The 21402-nt window shown below is 40.5% G+C and overlaps 1 protein-coding gene across 6 annotated transcripts in view; it reads left to right on the top strand.

Annotated features, from left to right (window-relative positions):
* The first annotated feature begins 8262 nt into the window (after positions 1–8262).
* Positions 8263–21402, top strand: part of nlgn2a (neuroligin 2a) — a 302180-nt gene continuing 289040 nt past the window's right edge. For 2 of the 6 annotated variants that reach the window (XM_060926809.1, XM_060926868.1), the window contains exon 1: positions 8614–8734. In XM_060926809.1, coding sequence (XP_060782792.1) covers positions 8629–8734 — 106 coding nt within the window. In that variant the 5' untranslated portion in view covers positions 8614–8628. Of the gene's footprint in view, positions 8735–9977; positions 10004–21016; positions 21036–21195; positions 21211–21402 lie in introns of all 6 variants that reach the window. The other 4 variants (XM_060926713.1, XM_060926756.1, XM_060926684.1 and 1 more) reach the window with 4 other exon arrangements.

Here is a 21402-nt window from a genome sequence, read left to right as displayed (position 1 = left end):
ATTGTAATTGTGATTTGTTACAAAATCAGTATCCAGGAAAGGGCTAGTCTTTGAGGAACAAATATGGGCTTAGGATCTCCAATTTGTCAACAAATGTGTGAGGAAATGTTTGAAATGTTTAAAACAATGTTCCTCAAAGAAAAATAGAAAGGGATTTGGATATTTCGCCCTCTACAGTTCATAATGTCATCGAACATTTCAAGGAATCTGGAGGAATTTCTGTCCATAAAGGACAACTGCCCAAGCTTAAGCTGAACACCTGTGATCTCTGATCCCTCAGACAGCGCTGCATCAAGAACCATCATTCATCTACAGCTGATATAACCACATGGGCTAGGGATTACTTTCGCAATCCTTTGTCAAGCACTACGATATGGAGTTACTTCCACAAATGCCAGTTAAAATTTTACTGTGCAAAACGGAAGCCTTATGTTAACTGTGCCAGAAGCACCATCAACTTCTCTGGGCTCTGAGGCATCTGGGATGGACCATCACACAGTGGAAATGTGTATTATGGTCAGATGAATCAGTATTCTAGGTCTTTTTTTGGAAGAAATGTCTGCCGTGTGCTCCGGACCATAGAAGAAAAGGACCATCCAGACTGTTATTAGCAACAAGTCCAAAAGCCAGGGTCTGTCATGGTATGGGGTTGTGTCAGTGCCCTTGGCAAAGTGATGGCTGCATTAATGCAGAAAAGTACATTGAGATTTTGGAGCAACATATTCTGCCTTCAAGACAACATCATTTCCAGGGATATTTCAACAAGTAAATGCAAATTCACATTCTGCACATATTGCCCTGGACATATTAAGGCATGGCTGTGGAAGAAGGGGGCGCCGCCTGTCCCCTCTGTCCCCAAGAGAGAATTTGTGGTGAATTTTGAAATGAAAAATATGACAATGACGACCCCATACTGTTGCACACCTTAAGACCTGTCCACAGGAAGAATGGGACAAAATAACACCTGAAATGCTTCATCACTTGGTGTCTTCAGTCCCCAAACATCTTTTAAGTGTTGTGAAAAGGAATGGCAACATGACAAAGTGGTAAATGCTTTACCATCTCAACTTTTTTGAAATGTGTTGCAAGAATCAACATTGAATTGGGTTTATTTTGAAGAAACAATAAAATTATTGAGGTAAAACATAAAATAGTGTGCTGCTGTGTTATTTTCAATGCAATACAGGTCAAATCATTGTTTTCTGTTTTAATTTAAATTTCAACATACCATCCCTGCTTTTTACGATTTTGGGTTTTACTTGATCTCAGGTACACCTGGTGACAGCAGCTCTCCAATCCACACCCCCACAAAGAATAAAGTGTGTGTGTGTGTGTGTTGACATGTGTATGTGCAAATTTATGGAGACTTTTCTCCTCTGTCTCATTTATTCCAGCCATTCATCACATTCTGCCACCCCCTCATGGCACAGCGTGCCCACTACAGCCCAATTAGGCCTTGTAACAATGCCAATTAAGCAATTAAGACCCAAATAACCTGGGTGTCCTGCAGTGATGGTGCCTGTGCCAGCTGCATGCCTGCACTGTGCTCAGTCTGTGCCTGCTTTAGGCTGTCTACAGGGCACAGACATGAGCTGCTTTAAGAGAGGCCAAGAGTGTGATTAAGAGCTGTGTCACCCTGGCGCAGGATCAGAAAGGAGGCGGACTCATTTGCCTGATGTGATCCTTAATGAGTAAGACCTCTGATTCCAGATCAGCTTGGAATCTAGCGGTCGGAATTTGATCGTGTTGATGCAGGTGGCTGATCTCAGGTGCTTTCATCAGTTACATATACACACAGCCTAACAATACAACTGTTTTGGGAATAAACAACCAACACTTCAGTTGAAATGCAACCAATCGGAATAAAATTTTTATCCCATCAAACAAGGGATCAAACAATATAATAATCTGCTGAATAGAATAATTGTCATGTAAACCAGCTAATCTAATTACTTTTACTAACTAAATATGTGTTTACATTCTGCCATGTGCATTTTGAGTCATGGCACATGCTAGACATACATAAAATGCTCCTGTGAGAAAACAAAGTTTGTTATAGAGTTTAAAAGATATATATACTACTAAAGGAAGGCTGTCTCTCTGTCTGTTCACCTATGCAAATCGACATAGCTGGACGCACATACTCCAGACTTTGCACATGGATTGATGATACCCCAGAGGGCCCAAGACAACATTTTTGATTTTCTAAAACATGGGATTAGTGCTAATCCATCACACTATTCATTTCCCATAGGCTACATGCTCATGCTAGCACACTGTGCTAATCCAAGACACTATCATTTCCCAGAGGCAACATGCTCACACTAACATGCTGCGTGCAGCCTCAGCAGGGAATCCCCTCCCTGACTCGCCTGAGAGTTTCGATTGTATAGGACCTCACAATCAGCGCTCCTCACCTGAGACTTCTGCTAGGGCCAAGTCTGGGTCACTGAGGAGACGCGGGGAGTGATTTACCTCATTCTAATAGAACACATTGAAAACATATACGGTATATCACATTTGTCCACTCAACTCTCCACTGGGCCATTCAGAGGAAATCACAAAAAAATCACAGGCGATAACTATCCATCCATCCATCCATCCATCCATTATCTGTAGCAGCTTATCCTGTTCTACAGGGTCACAGGCAAGCTGGAGCCTATCCCAGCTGACTATGGGCGAGAGGTGGGGCACACCCTGGACGAGTCGCCAGGTTGGCGATAACTACTAGTACAGTATAATATAAACAACTATACAGTTGGATCATGTTAAAAACAATCCCAGCTGACCTGCTAAACTAACTTTAGCCACTTGTTACACTTTGAAACTTTGACTTTCCATTATTATAGCTGACACTAAAGGGAAGTTTTTTCTTACGTTTGTTGAGAAGCTTTTCTCTCCTAGATTTGTTCAGGCTTGAAGGCTCGTCTTTAAAAGGCATGGATTTATACACTTTTGAAAAACCCAGTCACCCACACTTCTGCTCAAGTAATACAGACTTATAGAGGCCTATAACATATCTCTGAATATGAGTAATGTTCACATGGCTAAATTCAATGTTACTTTTGGACTTAACTCCCCAACTTTGGATACAGCCCTTGGTGTATCTGTGTTCTGTGTATCTGTGTGTGCACATGCGTAGTTTAAGTACAGACCAGAGAAGCCTTTTAGTAATCTCACATCACGGACACGACCCATCAGACTGAGGGGAAAAAAAACCCCACAGAGTTGAGGGAAAAGATGGGAAATGTTAGTGATGAGTTTTGATAAAATAAAAGCTTTTGTAGTAATAGAATGACAAAAGGGGAAAACATAACAAAAGAAAGAATCCCATCCCACCAATTTCTGTTTTAAATGACTTGCGTTGATGTTCCTGTCGTTTCACAGTTAAAATAGAAAAGTTTTATTATGTGCAGAATTGTATATCTCTCTGTGTGTTTCAAATACCTGGGAACAGATTGGCAATGCAATCAAGAGCAGTAATAGACACATTAGACCATTATATGACAGTGATAAAGCAGGACAAATTAGGCAGAGGAATAGATTCAGACTGCTAATGGTTTCTATGGTAATGTTGAAAATGATGTTGATGATGATGATGATGACAGTGTGAGGATATTGTTTACTATCCTTTTTTCATTCTGTTGATTCTCACTGGCTTTGGCTTTGATATATTTATGTTCTCTGGCACTCTGCTGTTCTGCAGTGGTGCTTGAAAGTTTGTGAACCCTTTAGAATTTTCTATATTTCTGCATAAATATGACCTAAAACATCGTCAGATTTTCACACAAGTCCTAAAAGTAGATAAAGAGAACCCAGTTAAACAAATGAGACAAAAATATTATACTTGGTCATTTATTTATTGAGAAAAACGATCCAATATTACATATCTGTGAGTGGCAAAAGTATGTGAACCTTTGCTTTCAGTATCTGGTGTGACCCCCTTGTACAGCAATAACTGCAACTAAACGTTTCCGGTAACTGTTGATCAGTCCTGCACACCGGCTTGGAGGAATTTTAGCCCATTCCTCCGTACAGAACAGCTTCAACTCTGGGATGTTGGTGGGTTTCTTCACATGAACTGCTCGCTTCAGGTCCTTCCACAACATTTCGATTGAATTAAGGTCAGGACTTTGGCTTGGCCATTCCAAAACATCCTTTGTTTGTGCCATGATACACTTCCACAAACGTGTTGTGAAGCTCAGACTTTGATAGATCCCTGTTCTTTAAATAAAACAGGGTGCCCACTCACACCTGATTGTCATCCCATTGATTGAAAACACCTGACTCTAATTTCACCTTCAAATTAACTGCTAATCCTAGAGGTTCACATACTTTTGCCACTCACAGATATGTAATTTTGGATCATTTTCCTCAATAAATAAATGACCAAGTATAATATTTTTGTCTCATTTGTTTAACTGGATTCTCTTTATCTACATTTAGGACTTGTGTGAAAATCTGATGATGTTTTAGCTCATAATTATGCAGAAATATAGAAAATTTTAAAGGGTTCACAAAATTTCAAGCACCACTGTAAGTGTGCTGTTTGTGAGGTATGTGTGTATATGTATATGTGTGTGGTGTAGAAATGGAACAGCTGCTTGCTCACCAACAGCTAACTACTAACTACAGAGGAAATGCATATGAAACCCATTGATTCATCAATCATTGCTCATCTAATCAGAGGGCTTGGAAAAAAAACAAAAAGGATCTCTCAGTATGTGATGAATTTGTTTATGTTCTTAATTAGGCTTCATCTCCTCACATTGTTTCCTTCACATACACCAACTGTTTCAGTGTTTACAATAGACTAACCTTTGTTTAATATAACTAAGTGACTGAGCTGTGAAAAAAGCTTTATCATCAGTTTAAAAATGTTGTTTCTCAACAAATCCCAGTACATTCATAATTCAATGGTGCCACAGAATAGAAAACTGTTTCTGCATCTCTGTTTTCTGGAGTTTGTTCTGAAAATGTCACTTGGCATATATTTTCTAATATCTACTTTTTATGAAAAATGGGTCATTGTTGATTGTGTGTTATACAATTACTCATTTTCTGTTCCCAGGAATATGTTTTTACAGCATTAACTTCCTGCAGAGTTAGGAAGTAACAAAGTACAATTACTATACTTAAGTTGGGTTTTTAAGTATCTATACATTGAGTTTTCTTTGCCATAATACTTTGCTTTTTACTCACCACATTTCAAAAGAAAATCTCTACTTTCTACTCCTTACATTTTCAAACACTATATCAGTACATTTTCTGACTTGCCCAAAGAGAGTTGTTGTAAGGTAGAATCTGGAGTGTGCATATTGTATATAAAGGGACTTACAAGAACCCCTAGGCACTTGGGAGGAAGGCTGTAATTAAGGTGTAGACACTAGAAAACTTCACCAGCAGGTAAGTATTAAAGTTTACTGGAGAAAAGCAGCACCTAGAGGTTGCTGTAAAACCCCTTGTAAAGGCACTTTCCAATTTCACCCAGGGGTTCAAACACCTGTGCAAATGTTAATTATTCTAGATTCATTGATTGACTAGATCATCAGCCTTTTTATTGTTGGAAAAGCTCTTTTTTTGCATACTTCTTAGTAATAATTCATACACACACAAGCAAAATGAGTCAAGTTTGCAGGTCTACATTTCTCTATCATCACGTATTTGTAAAGTCATAGAGTGATGTTTGAGAATACAACAGCTTAAAAGAGTTTAACTAACTACCTAATAAATGTGAACTTTAACAGAGGTGATGGTTAGAATGAGACCTTGTACACATCACTGTAATCTGTCTTCTGTTATGTACACTTTGTTTTTCCCCAAAGCAGTTTAGATTGTGACAGCTGGCTATTAGCATTTGACTGGTTTGTATTGTCAGAGCTATTAAATCCAACATTTGAGAGAGTATGGATAAATCTGTTGTTAGTTAGCCTTAGCTAAGGTTCCCCCTGAGTTCCTTGGTCAAAAAGACACTGATTTACCACCTAAAACTACAATCAGTCTATAATTTGAGGCAGTTTTTTTTTTTTTTAATTGGGAACTTTTTTTGTTCTGAATTTGACTTTTATATCTGAATTAAAGTGACACAGGTCGATGTGCTGGTTCAGGAATCATTTAATCCACTCCCCTTTCTGAATTGTTGGCGCTGATACCCATCCCCATAGCTGGTACGCATCATCTTGTTTCAATACATCTTATTTCCTAATGCGGGGCGTCCTAACCACTTGTTAATCTGTTTACAAACCACTCAACAGCCAGTTCAGAAAAGTCACGAGGTCATGTGCAGGTCAGAGGTCGTGACTGCAGAGCCACAGCAAACATGGTGGATCACCCAGATCAAATGAAGACTCCTAAATTGAGACAAATTGAAATATTTAGAAAAATATTTTTATAAAAATAAAAATCAAGAATTGAAATATTCCAGGGCGGTACGGTGGTGTAGTGGTTAGCGCTGTCGCCTCACAGCAAGAAGGTCTGGGTTCGAGCCCCTTGGCCGGCGAGGGCCTTTCTGTGCGGAGTTTGCATGTCCTCCCCATGTCCGCGTGGGTTTCCTCCAGGTGCTCCGGTTTCCCCCACAGTCCAAAGACATGCAGGTTAGGTTAACTGGTGACTCTAAATTGACCGTAGGTGTGAATGTGAGTGTGAATGGTTGTCTGTGTCTATGTGTCAGCCCTGTGATGACCTGGCAACTTGTCCAGGGTGTACCCTGCCTCTCGCCCGTAGTCAGCTGGGATAGGCTCCAGCTTGCCTGCGACCCTGTAGAACAGGATAAAGCGGCTAGAGAGATGAGATATTCCAAACCTAAACGCACGTGTGAGCTTGAAGGCTCTCGAGCACTTGCTTCTGTGTCGGCGGCCGCCAGTTCCACCCTGTTTGTTGTGTAATATTATAATGAGGATAAACTTTGGCCATTTCCATACCCAAATATAAACATTAGTGCACTGTGTTTTTCCAGCTCATTCTCCTTCACAGGCATGAGGCAGTGGGCAATACCACATGCGATTCAAGTAGCTAGGAGTTATTCTAGCTCCATAGGGTACTGTTGATCTTTTTAATACATTGACCTGTGTGACTTTAATTGAGTAAATGAGTTTATACTTTTCTACCTAAACTTGGATGAAGAATCCATCCATCCAAGCCGCTTGTCCTGTTCTACAGGGTCGCAGGCAACCTGGAGACTATCCCAGCTGACTATGGGCAAGAGGCAGGCTACACCCTGGACTAGCCAGATCATCGCAAGGCTGACACACAGAGACAAACAACCATTCACACTCACACCTACGGTCAATTTAGAGCCACAAATTAACCTAGCCTGTGGGGGAAACCGGAGCACCCGGAGGAAACCCATGCAGACACGGGGAGAACATGCAAACTCCACACAGAAAGGCCCTCGCCGGCCGCTGGGCTTGAACCCAGGACCTTCTTACTGTGAGGCAACAGTGATAACCAATTGCACCACCATGCTGCCTGGATGAAGAATATGAAGCTGTATTTTAACTTTTATCAGAGTATTTATTTACAGGTACATGTATGTACGTTACAGTTTCTGAATGTTATAGTTCTTGGAACATTTGGTTCAAAGATTGAATAATGAAGGTTGAGAAAGTTTTTATCTAATGTTTATAGATAACAGTGCTTCAAGGTTTTGGTGATAAGAACGTTATAACATAATGATTTTATAATGTTCATTATTGTCTCACTGGGGAACATATGAGCAAGGCTGAAACTTTGCTAACATGTTAAGCAATCATAAAACACACCATTACTACAGAATATATTTCTAGACTATATTGCAGAAATGTTGTTTTTTTATTTTTGTAATGTTACAGCCTGACCTTCTTGTTGAATGTTCTCATAACATTTTCTGTAAGCTGGAAAGGTCTGACTTTTGCACCCTTTCTTTCTCTTCCACAGGACTCCCAAGCGTGATTGTCTGTGTGACCGACCCCATGAGGACAGTGCCAGGCAATGGAACGTAACAGACTTTTCCTCTTTGACCTTTGCCACATGACAGCAACCTGCCAGGGTTGAGATCACCACTGGCAACACTTTTTTCTTGCCTTTGTTCTCCTGCCTGTCCCTTCTGTTCACCAAACCCTGTTCCTGCCCTCTCTGTCCACAGCATCTTGTTTTGTCCACAGCATCTTGTTGAAAAAAGATCACGCTTCTTACTCTCTATCCTGGTACCATCCTAGTGGATAATCATTTCACCTATCCCCTTCTTGATTTGAAGGATAAAAAACAGAAATGCTAAAAGCAGTCATGCGCCCACCACGCTGGTGCAAGCAGGACTCTGGCTGTGCCCACAGATTGGACACTCTCGGCTGTGTTTCTGTCCTGTGTCTAGCACTGTGGCTGACTCTGGGTGCATGTCAGCGCTCTGAACCCAGCACCAAAAACCCGATTGTCAGCACCAACTATGGAAAGCTGCGTGGACTCAAAAAGGAACTGAATAATGAGATATTGGGCCCTGTGGAACAGTACCTGGGTGTGCCCTATGCTTCACCACCCATCGGGGACCGCCGGTTTCAGCCCCCAGAGGCGCCTGGATCGTGGCCTGAAGTGCGCAACGCTACTCAGTTCGTACCTGTGTGCCCACAGAACCTCCACGGAGTACTGCCTGAGATCATGCTGCCCGTGTGGTTCACTGACAGCCTGGACGTAGCTGCTACTTACATTCAGAACCAGAGTGAGGACTGCCTCTACCTGAATGTCTACGTACCCACCGAGGATGGTGAGCTGCTCCATTCAGCACTACACACTATATAGAGAGATTGCAGATTTTAATGAAAGATTTCAATGAAATCATTTTCATATTTTTAATCCAATTTAACCCTTTGGTGACTGACCCCTTGAAAATGGTTCCTCCAGGAACGATGACGTTTCAGTTGTCAAGACAACGGAAAAACTAAAATACAAAAACAGAAAGATACGTCACAATGCTCTTGTGCACAAAACAAAATGCTCTTGTATTTGTATTTTAGTTTTTCCGTTGTCTTGACAACTGAAACGTCATGGTTCCTGGAGGAACCATTTTCAAGGGGTCAGTCACCAAAGGGTTAAATAATGTCTTTCTTAAGAATTATTAACTATTGTACAACAAAAACGTAATTAAAAATATACTTCAATTTTAAATTTAAAAATAATTTATACTATATTAACAGTTATTCCACGAAATTGAGTCATACATGAGCTGATAGCCAATGAGTTGCATAATGCCAAGTTGGCTATAAGTCATGTATGACAAGATTGAATGGAATAACTGTTTTATTCTATCCACATTCACTGGATTTTGAGAAACAGAGCATTTTTACTTTTATTTTTTGTAAATTTGATCAACAAAAACTTTACACAAAACGTCAGATAAAATCATTTCCGTTTATGCCCAGGTCAGATGGCAGGCTGCATCTAGTTTTCAACTACTTGTGTCTACCTGCGATAACAAAATCACAGGTCGACACAAGACTGATCTTGTGTCAACACACGACAATGCAGATAGTGGTAGAATGTTGTAGAGGGTCTTTAGTAGAGGCAGGTTGATGTAAGTGGATCACAATCTGTTCACATTTCAATCGGTGCAAATAGCAGGTTGATGCATGTAGAGGCAGGCAGTCGTGCAACACTTGAGCAACCAATCGCAGGTTGAAGCAGGTAGTGACAGCTAGATGCAGGGGAAGACAAGTCTTTAGAGATGGCTGCAATGCATCGCAGGTAGAGGCAGACTGCACCTGCAAGTAGTTTATAACAACCTGTGAGCAGTCTTATGGCCTTATATTTTTTTCAGGTTTTTTGTGCGCTGCGTCAACTTGCGTCTGCTTCTGACTGGTTGATTCAGCTTAAAAACTCTGCATCTTGCAGTACATCTGACCACAACGAAGGATTTGATGCAAAACACCTGCGTTCACCTGCGATCGGTCACCACCCGACCGATTGCAAGTCACAGCATGCGTCTTTCTGCTGTCTGACCTGGGCATTAGAATGTAAACAAACCGGTGAAATGACAGTCGCAATTTGTGAAAAATGGTATAATGATAATTCTTGAAAAATAAAAAGACATGTTCTTACCATCAAATACTTTTATTTCGTATGTTGTTGCTTTTTTTTGGGGTGGGGGTTCTTATTTAGGGTTTTTTGGTGGTTGGCAAACCAACTTAAAGGTGCATTACCGCTACCAACTGGGCTGAAGTATGGAACAGGAGATGGGGGGGTTTACTGTTTTCTTTTAGTTGTTTCTGTTTCTTTTCAATACTTGATAATTTTGGGGGGTTTTGTTTTAGAGTTTTTATTTCAACCTCGGTTGGTTCAGCAACACGCTCCGCCATTTTGTTTTTCTCTACTCATGGTATATGAGCTGATAGCCTAGTAATAGAGTAGCCAATCAAAGTGCGCGATTGCTCATATCCAGTGAATGTGGATAGAATAATAATATTTATTTATTTTCACAGCTACTGTACACAAAAGCAGAACAAAACACTTTAGATTAGATTAGATTAGATTAGATTAGATTAGATTAGATTAGATTAGATAAAGCTTTATTGATCCCTTTGGGAGGGTTCCCTCAGGGAAATTAAGAAGTTGTCAATCAAAGTGCAGTATGTAACAGCACAGCATCTTTTTGCTGCATTGTTTTTCAGGAGACAAAACACAAAACACATCACATCTTTTTCTCCTACTTTTTTTCTTGTTTTGTCTCCAGCTATAACACAAGGCACATTACATTGGACAAGGTGTCCATCTGTACAAATTAAAAGGTTCTAAGAGGTCTTAAAGTGCTTTTTACCAATGAAAGGCCTTACTAGCAAAAATAAAAATGTCTTCATTTTGTATTTGCATCATTAGATTTAGGGATTTTTAGTAGTTGTTTTAATCTGGTCTTTGATTGTTCTTCTTTATGCTACTGAATTCTTTTGAAAACATGACTTCATCTCTCTCTCTCTCTCTCTCTCTCTCTCTCTCATATACAGAAACACACACACACACACACACACACACACACACACACACACACACACACACACACACACACACACACACAAAATGGTGGGGTCCCTTGATGAGGCAAGGGTGTGTTAAACTGAGGCTGAGCTAGTATTCACAGAGACCTGATGGCATGCAGGATGTAAATTGGAAACAATAAAAATTCACACCGGGTACATTTTTTTTTTTCCTTTCAAACCACACATTGATGGTGTGACTTCTACAGATACAGATTTTCAGATTTGAATGCAAGTTGACTGCCTACAAATTTGGCCTTAAATTACATTTGAAGTGGCATTGAAAAAGTATTAAATATGCTGTAACTTAGAAGAAGACTACAGTGATTTCTTCCAGGCCGTGGTGCTGATTTGTGGCATTGGCATAACTCTGAGTCCATCTGCGATGCAGAAACATAATCCTGATCTCATTCCATTCTCTTTTTCACTGCACTGGGGATGTTAGCGTGTGAGTGTAAATCTAGTTAATACCAGTCAGAAAATACAGACTAATCAGTGCAAAGGGAAATCTGTCTCAGAGCGCACTCTCAACCTGAAGCACAGGAAATCAAACCAGGAATTAACATCTAAAATGACTGAATTCTTTTTTTAAAGGCTGAGAAAAGTGAGAGCTCTCTGTCAGTCTTTTGTTTTGTTGAGTTTTGGGGTTTCAAAAAAATGGCAAAACTAAAAATTGCTCTCAGTGGGCCAAGCTGCTGATTTGTGAGCTCAGGTTTTTTAAATGTTATTTTTGTGGGTATTTTTTTTTTATTATTATTTTGTAATTAATACTTCCTCTTCAAACACCTGATTGCCAAAGAATACATAATCAATATTGACATCAATTTTCTGTCCGGTTTTCTGATCTGGTCACACACACCACTGTTTTTGAGCTTTTTTCTTGGTGTGAGGTGGCAAAGGTCTCACTGTTTTTCTTCTTCTTCTTCTTTTTATAAAGGCTTTTGCTATTAAACCCTGTTTATATCAGAGTCATCTACTTTGGAATAATAAGGGAATGTGCACAGTCTCGAGTGTAACTGAATGCAGACACATACCCACAGTGGATTAAACACTGGGATAATACAGTGTGACACATCAACATGCAAGTGAAACTCCACTGGGGATCCATGGAGTGTGTTCAGTGAGTGTGTGTAGGTGTGCGAGTTTTCATATGAACACCCCTGGTGTGAAAATGGTTGTTTTATTTTCTTGCCTGTCAACACCAACAGCAGTTTGTAGTCTCTCTCTCTCTCTCTCTCTCTCTCCTTTTTTCTTTCATCACAAATGTGTACAAATCAGTGACTTTTTAAAGCTTTTGCACTATCCAGATCAGTCCATGTGCATCTTTCTCAATCTCTAAATTCCACTTAATCCAGCCAATTTATTCTAGACATCCAAGGCATATATGTGTGTATGTATGTATATATCTCACACACACACACACACACACACACACACACACACACACACACACACATATATCATGCACACTTTATTTCAGGACCAAATAGGGCACTTAACATCTAGTAATACTTACTTACCATGACTGATATGCTTTTGTATGATCTAAAATGTTTAGCTTGTTTGTGTATGTGCGTGTATGTGTGACCTGGAGCATGAGGACCTTCATGTGTTAGTCCGTGTGCTGCAGCCATGTAAGATCAGATCCCCATCAGTCAGTGTTTATGGGAACTATTCATTCACCTTACTACAAACAGTATGTCCTCTCATATATTTCACCGCAATCAATTCTTTGAGTGCTGGCCTCTGCAATATTCACCTGCTCAGTGACAATTCCTCATTCAAAGCCTTCTGTTTAATTCCTTGCCTCATGCAAGTCCTTAGATGCTGCTCAGACTCCTTTTTTTGCTAGCCTTTTCATATAATGAGTGTTATGTCCTTAACTGTGCCCAAACCTGATTTTATCTTACACATTTATAGAATTTTTTTCAATGGGGGCTTGATAATTAGCTGATAATTGGCTGATCGCTAACCTGTGCAGCTACATCATTGTGCTGCATATAATAGTCTGCTGGTATGTAAGTACTTTAGGTGATAAGCCTGTTTTCTTATTGTAAGCTGAGGAACTGTATTAATTGAATACCATTTGTTCTTTAGTTAGCCTTTTCAGAAAGCTTGAACCTTTAGTTTTATGTTTAGTTCATGGTGCTTACATGTACAAAATAACCAGATAACTGCAAAAATCAACGGAATAAAACTTCAAGTATGCATTCAGTCAGGCAAATATATTTTACATGATCATATGTTTTTCACATTTGAAAACAGTGAGTACCATGCAATAACATTTGAAAAACAGATGAAGATGCATTTCATAACATAATATACCCCTGAATTAATAGTTCTGGATATCTACTCTTGGTTTGTGCCCTGGCTTTCACCTGTGAAGACTGCATTTGTTGTTATAAAGGATAAACCAAAATGACGACCAGAGAACTGTCAATGGGAGAAAAGTAAGCTGCAACCCCAATTCCAAAATATCTGGGACACTGTGCAAAAATGTAAATAAAAACAGCATGTGATGATTTGTGAATCAGGGAAACCCTATAGTTCATTGAAAATAGTACAAAAACAACATATCAAATGTTGAAACTGAGAAATTATTATTATTTTTTTAAATATATGCTCATTTTGAATTTGATGTCAACAACACGTTTCAAAAAAGTTGGGACAGGGGCATGTTTACCACTGTGTTGCATCACCTCTACTTTTAACAATACTCTGTAAATGTTTGGGAACTAAGGAGATCAATTGCTGTAGTTTTGAAAGTGAAATGTTGTCCCATTCTTGCCTGATATAGAATTTCAACTGCTCAATATTTCGGGGTCTCCTGTGCCATATTTTTCGTTTCATAATGTGCCAAATGTTTTCAATGGAAGACAGGCCTGGACTACAGGCATCCAGTTTAGCACCTAGACTCTTTTACTACGGAGCCATGCAGTTGTAATACATGCAGAATATGGGTTGGCATTGTCTTGTTGAAATAAGCAAGGACTTCCCTGAAAAAGACATCATCTGGATGACAGCATCTGTTGTTCCAAATACTGCATACTGTATATTGCTCAACATTAATGGTGCCTTCCCAGATGTGCAAGCTACCCATATCATGTGCACTAATGCATCCCCATACCATCATGGATGCTGGCTTTTGAAATGTGCACTGATAACAAGCTGGATGGTCTTGTCTCCTCTTTGGCCTGGAGGATGCGGTGTCCATGATTTCTAAAAAGAAATTTTTGATTTGTCAGACCACAGGACAGATTTCCACTTCACCTCAGTCCATCGTAAATGAGCTTGGGCCCAGAGAAGGAGCCAGTGTTTCTGGATATTGTTTATATATGGTTTCTTTTTTCTATGGTAGAATTTTAACTTGCACTTGTGGATGCAGTGATGAACTGTGTTCACAGATGGTGGTTTCCAGAACTCTTCCTGAGCCCATGCAGCAATTTCCACTCAAGAATCATGTCTCTTTTTAATGCAGAGTTGCCTGAGGGTCTGAAGATCATGGACATCCAGTATTGGTTTTCAGCCTTGTCCCTTTTGTACAGAGATTTCTCTGGATTGCAATTTTATGTTGAGGAACACTATTTTTATATTATAGCACTATTTGCACATGCAGTCTTTCACAAAGTGGTTGTTATGGCAATACTGTGTGTTTTTGTTTCTACTTGTGTCCTCCCCAGGTACTGCCCTCTTTCTTCCTACCAGTAAGGTGATTGGTTGAGCACATCAGTGCTTAATTGATCCTAATCAGGGACTGGTGGATAAAAAATGAGTAGGAGTGCACAGATGGTGCCAGTGGGCCAATAGGCATTGTTCGGTCTGTGTGTGTGTGGGGGGGGTTTGCCTGCGACATTTAAGTGCGGTGTACCAAAGTACAATAATTGGAATTGTATTGGAAAAGAAAGAAACCACTGGTGTACCAAGTAGTAGTAGTAGTGGTAGTAGTAGTATCCAGTATTTGATTATACTGCTTCAGGGGTCCCTGACACAGGGGTAGGCAGCAGTCGGCTAGTCTTCACACCGCGTTTCCAGGCAGCTCTGTCCAGTGGATTCACACTGGTGAGGCCGCACACTTTGATGTCCTTCTTGACACACTCCATCCAAGATTTCCTCGGTCTACCACGACCTCTGTTGCCTGGCAACTGCAACTTGGTGATGGTGTTGATGCAGCTACTGGCTCGTTCAACGTGTCTGTACCACCGGAGTCGGTGCGACCGCAGCACTGAGGTGATGTCCTCCACACCAAGTCTAGCATGTAGGGTTGCTGAAGGTGTCTCATCCTGGGGTTTGACGCCACAGATCCATCTAATCATGGATCTGTCGTTGCAGCGCAATCGCTGGAGATCCGAGGGGGTAGGGGCCCAAGTTTCACTCCCATGGAGCATAGCTGATCGCACGCAGGAGTTAAGCACCTTGCAATGGGTTTTGAAGGGTAAGTGCCTGGAGGTTAGGATGGGCAGGAGCTTCTTACTAACAGACATCAAAAAGTTTGGCCAAGGAAAACAGCAGTTAATGACAGAAACATTGTGAATGGGAGAGAAACAATCCCCACAGGGCAAAGGGGAAGGTGTCACAATGAACCATTTCAAGAAGACTTTAAGAGCAGAAATATAGAGGCCATACCACAAGATGCAAATTCACTCAACAGCAGTACGAATCAGAAGGCCAGATTGAGCGGATAGGGATGAGGCACAAAAATTCTACAGTGGTGCTTGAAAGTTTGTGAACCCTTCAGAATTTTCTATATTTCTGCATAAATATGACCGAAAACATCATCAGATTTTCACACAAGTCCTAGAAGTAAATAAAGAGAACCCAGTTAAACAAATGAGACAAAAATATTATACTTGGTCATTTATTTATTGAGAAAATGATCCAATATTACATATCTGTGAGTGGCAAAAGTATGTGAACCTTTGCTTTCAGTATCTGGTGTGACCCCCTTGTGCAGCAATAACTGCAACTAAACATTTGCGGTAACTGTTGATCAGTCCTGCACACCGGCTTGGAGGAATTTTAGCCCATTCCTCCGTACAGAACAGCTTCAACTCTGGGATGTTGGTAGGTTTCCTCATATGAACTGCTCACTTCAGGTCCTTCCACAACATTTCCATTGGATTAAGGTCAGGACTTTGACTTGGCCAGTCCAAAGCATTAACTTTATTTTTCTTTAACCATTCTTTGGTAGAACGACTTGTGTGTTTAGGGTCGTTGTCCTGCTGCATGACCCACCTTCTCTTGAGATTCAGTTCATGGACAGATGTCCTGACATTTTCCTTTAGAATTTGCTGGTATAATTCAGAATTCATTGTTCCATCAATGATGGCAAGCCGTCCTGGCCCAAATGCAGCAAAACAGGCCCAAACCATGATACTACCACCACCACCTTTCTCCAAACAGAACACTTCTCATTTAAACCAAAAAGTTCTATTTTGATCTCATCCATCCACAAAACATTTTTCCAATAGCCTTCTGGCTTGTCCATGTGATCTTTAGCAAACTGCAGATGAGCAATGTTGTTTTTGGAGAGCAGTGGCTTTCTCCTTGCCACCCTGCCATGCACACCATTGTTGTTTAGTGTTCTCCTGATGGTGTACTCATGAACATTAACATTAACCAATGTGAGAGAGGCCTTCAGTTGCTTAGAAGTTACCCTGGGGTCCTTTGTGACCTCACCAACTATTACACGCCTTGCTCTTGGAGTGATCTTTGTTGGTCGACCACTTCTGGGGAGGGTAACAATGGTCTTGAATTTCTTCCATTTGTACACAATCTGTCTTACTGTGGATTGGTGGAGTCCAAACTCTTTAGAGATGGTTTTGTAACCTTTTCCAGCCTGATGAGCATCAACAACGCTTTTTCTGAGGTCCTCAGAAATCTCCTTTGTTCGTGCCATGATACACTTCCACAAACATGTGTTGTGAAGATCAGACTTTGATAGATCCCTATTCTTTAAATAAAACAGGGTGCCCACTCACACCTGATTGTCATCCCATTGATTGAAAACACCTGATTCTAATTTCACCTTCAAATTAACTGCTAATCCTAGAGGTTCACATACTTTTGCCACTCACAGATATGTAATATTGGATCATTTTCCTCAATAAATAAATGACCAAGTATAATATTTTTATCTCATTTGTTTAACTGGGTTCTCTTTATCTACTTTTAGGACTTGTGTGAAAATCTGATGATGTTTCAGGTCATATTTATACAGAAATATAGAAAATTCGAAAGGGTTCACAAACTTTCAAGCACCACTGTAGAGCCAAGATTAAACTCAACCAAAGTGATGGAAAGGCCAAAGTGTAGAGAAAGAAAGGAATTGTTTATGATCCAAAACATACAAGCTCATTAGTCAAGCATGATAAAGGTAGTGTCATGGCTTGGTCCTGCATGGCTGCTTCTGGAAAGGTCTCACTAATCTTTTAGTGATGACATAACTCATGATGGTAGCAGCAGAATGAATTCAGAAGTCTACAGAAACATTCTGTCTGCCAATTTACAGAGAAATGCATCCAATCTAATTTGGAGCTACTTTATCGTGCAGCAAGACAATGAGCCAAAATACTCTGCCAACACAACAAAAGACTTCATCAGGAGGGAAAAGTGGAAGGTTTTAGTCTGCCCAAGTCAAGCACCAGTTCTTAACCCAACTGAGCATGCATTTCACGTCCTGGAGAGGAGACTGAAAGGAGAAAAAACCCAGAACAAACCTTTGAAAGAAGCTACAGTACAAGCCTGGAAAAGCTTAAAAAGTTTAGTGATGTCGGTGGGTCACTGCCTTGATGCCATTATTGCAAGCAAGGGATATGCAATCAAATATTAAATGTTATTTATGGAAAGCTCTTTAAGAATATATGTTCCAATACTTTTGCTCACCTAAAGTTTGAGTGGTATGCTACCAAAGATGCCATGTTCTGTGTTGTTGAACATATCCAGGTGTAAATAATAGGAAATGAAACATGAAATTCTGATCCATGTGAAATCTGATCGATCTAATACATCTTCTATGTATAGCAAAACCAAACGAACTGGCCTTTCAGTTCCAGTACTTTTGAAAGGAGACTGTAAATGTGGGTCATATTTTGTATCTGAATGGCTAAATGTTTTTTGTTCATCTGTGATAACCAGCCAGCAGTCAGTTCTTGGTCTTTTGATGGCTGCACATTGCTAGGGATCAGTTAAAATGTGCATCATCATGCCAGATTCTTTCAAATAAAGGTTCTGAAAAACTTTAACCCAGATAGCTGTCTAAGCTTTTGAGGGCATAAAACAAATGCCTGGATAAATAAGTGACTAAATGTGTAAATAACCAGCAATAAAATGTGATATATAGTCTTGGTGCAAAAAGTAATCAGGAGTCTTATTCCTGATCTGATCTGTTTATCTACTGGGGGAGTGAGGGAGATTAGTGATGAATAGTGTGTTTGTTAGAAAGGTAGGAGAGATGGGGGAAAGGGGAATTGGATACTGTTCTCTCTGACAGGAAAATGAAAACGCGTTTTGTGGAAGCACCTGAATGTGTATAAATTGGGCTTTTTAATGAGCATCAGAGCTGATGATGCAGGTCCTTTTCATTCTGTGGGGATGAGTGCTGTTGCAGAACAGAGAGCAAAGCAGCTTGAAGCTATCAGACCACAGACACACACACAGGGAGAGTAAAGAATCCAGAGTAGATTTAAATAGGGGCATCTGAGAAACTGGGTTATAAACTGTCTAGTACAGTAGACCCCGAAGCCGTTTGTTTTCAGGATAATGGCTGGCTGATGAAATTATTGGCTGGCTAGCTGACTCAGCCAAAACCTTAATGGCTGCTGCAGCCACCAAAATGTTTATGGCTACAAATGGCTGATACTGGACGTCACTGTGTGGCATATATCCGGGCGAACGGATCAAACAAATGGGGGGAATAAATAGCAAATTACCACAGGTCCCCTGGTCTCTTACTTCATTGTAAATATAAATCTAGCAAGATTGTAGTTCAATGCTAATAATAAGCTAATCTGGATTGTTCGAGGAAGGCATCTAGCTATCTACTCTCACTAGCAATGACCAGTGAAGGACTGGCAGCTATCTTACTATGATGAAAGTAGAGTGGTGGAGTACTTTTTTTTTTTTTATCAATCTCGAAGTATGTGAAACAAACAAACAAAAATACCTTTACACTTTCCCTCAGCAGCGGCAAAGAATGCAGCCATCTCGTCGATATCGGAGTCGATTGATGCTCTGGGTGGGTTCCCGGGTTCCCCAGTGTATCGTGGTAACGGTGTGAGGGGCGGGAAGCCAGACAGGTAGTCACAACGGCAAGCTTGTGGTGGCTCTCTGTGCTGTGATATCAGTTCTAAATCTCTACAGTGTATGCCTATTAGGGTTGCCACATCTGAGTTGTAAAAAACCGGGACACATCGGTCGGCAGCCGCGCCTGCGCGCACGTACGAGCGCGGGGGTTGAGGGCTGCGGACACGCACATCTACGATGCCTTATGCCTTATGTGAATGTTCACGTTTAAAAATAAAACAGTTCAACTGGTGCAGTTAGGCGTTTAGTTAAAATTCATTTTGTCTTCTTAACCCTTAAATGGGCACTACCACAAATATTATTACAAAAAATAATTTCATATAGGAATGATCTTATTTGGACCCCAATATTTTTTTTTAACAAATATTTAATAGTAGGCTAACAGCCCCCTGAAGAGCATGCATCTTACTTTGAAGCTTTAGGCCAAGTTTTAATCACATACAAAAATAAAAGAAAATACATTTGACTCCATAAACAAGTTTTGACATTTGTCTCTTCATAACAATAGTAGGGGTTAACAGAGTAAACAGTTATTTTTATAGGGATAATCTTTTTTGCCCCCCCTCCCTTCTTTATCAGTGCAGGTTTTGAACAATGTTGAATGTCACGTCTTTTTTTCTTTTTGACAGGTACCGGATCTTCTGCTTCATTCTGTCCGACTCCCTCATCGTCTGTCTCTCCTCCCATTCCGTTTCCAAATCAAAATAATACAAATATAATCAATATAATTTCTCTCAGTCTGCTTCGTTGTTGTTTTAGCCTTTTCTCTGGAGAACTGAACTTTAAAAGTTAGACTACCGTATCATACCAAATAGCCCTAATCCTTTGTTTTAATCACAAGAGAGAGGTGCTATGTTATTGGGACAACTGATTTATTCATTTCTCACGCCAGTGTTCAGGCATTCTTTTTTGATATATTTAATGATTCATTTATTGATGAAATTGGCCCAGGCTTTAGAACCAGCCTTTATCAGAATCAGAACATAGGAAGTAGACAGCCAGCCTACTCGCGCACCGACCAAGGGAACTCTCACCTATTGTTTGGTATTACGGTATTCCAGTATCTTTGATTTCGCGCGGCCGCCGTTGTATTGACCACGATCACCTAGCAACGGCGACTGGCTGCGTGCGCAAACATTCGGTGAGGCCACACAAGTAGCTGCCTACAATATGCCCGCTTACGTGAAAACTATTAATATGTTAAGTGGCTGCGAGAAACATTAATGATTTGTGTTTATTTCAATGGGGGATAATGTGAGGAAGTAAAAAACCGGGACAAAACGTGTCCCGGGAAGGTTATTCCATTTTCCTGGACATTTTCCATTTTCCACAAAAAAACCGGGACAATCCCGGAAAAACCTGGACGTGTGGCAACACTAATGCCTATACGTCTCTATTGTGTTATTAGTGTGTACAGTTGATCATGTTTGTGTCACTTTTCTTGTAGCTCATGATGTGGATAAACCCATTATTTGATGTACACAATTCTTAGTGGCTCAGCCAAATTTTATTAGATAGCGGCTCAAATTGGCTTACAAAATTATTGGCTGGCGGCGGCTCAAATTCTAAATGGCGGTTTTAGCGGCGCCTGGCGGCGGCTTCGGGGTCTATAGTACAGCCCATGTTGAGTTAATGTACAATAGAGTCAGACAAGGTCAAAGATCCATCCATCCATTCATTATCTGTAACCGCTTATCCTGTTCTACAGGGTCGCAGGTCAGAGATCCACGAAACTAATTTGTAACTTTTTCCCATGTATGTGTTTACATGAGAGAGAGAGAGAGAGAGAGAGAGAGTAGATTGTGTTAAAATGTTAGTTTGACAGCATGATAAAGAAGCAAACGATCAAGGGTTGAAAAACGACTGGGAAGCAAAGTGGAAAATGAAGAGACAGGCAGAGGGAGAAATAAAAAGAGTGAAGGAAGAGGGTAGGTTTAGGAAGGTGAGTTTGAAGGCAGAAGCTGGAGAATGCAGAGGGACGGGTCGCCTTGGCAACCTTGCAGCTATTCTGGCCTGTAGCTGTCAGGCATCACATAAGAGCTGTGTGTGTGTGCGCGCGCGCGTGCGTGTGTGTGTGTGAGCATTTTCATCCATTTGCCTTTCTACT

This window comes from Neoarius graeffei, chromosome 1 (genome assembly GCF_027579695.1).
Source record: "Neoarius graeffei isolate fNeoGra1 chromosome 1, fNeoGra1.pri, whole genome shotgun sequence".
In the NCBI taxonomy this organism is placed as follows: Eukaryota; Metazoa; Chordata; class Actinopteri; order Siluriformes; family Ariidae; genus Neoarius; species Neoarius graeffei.
The sequence above is the reverse complement of the archived record's forward strand: the minus strand, read 5'-3'. Positions and strand labels throughout refer to the sequence as shown.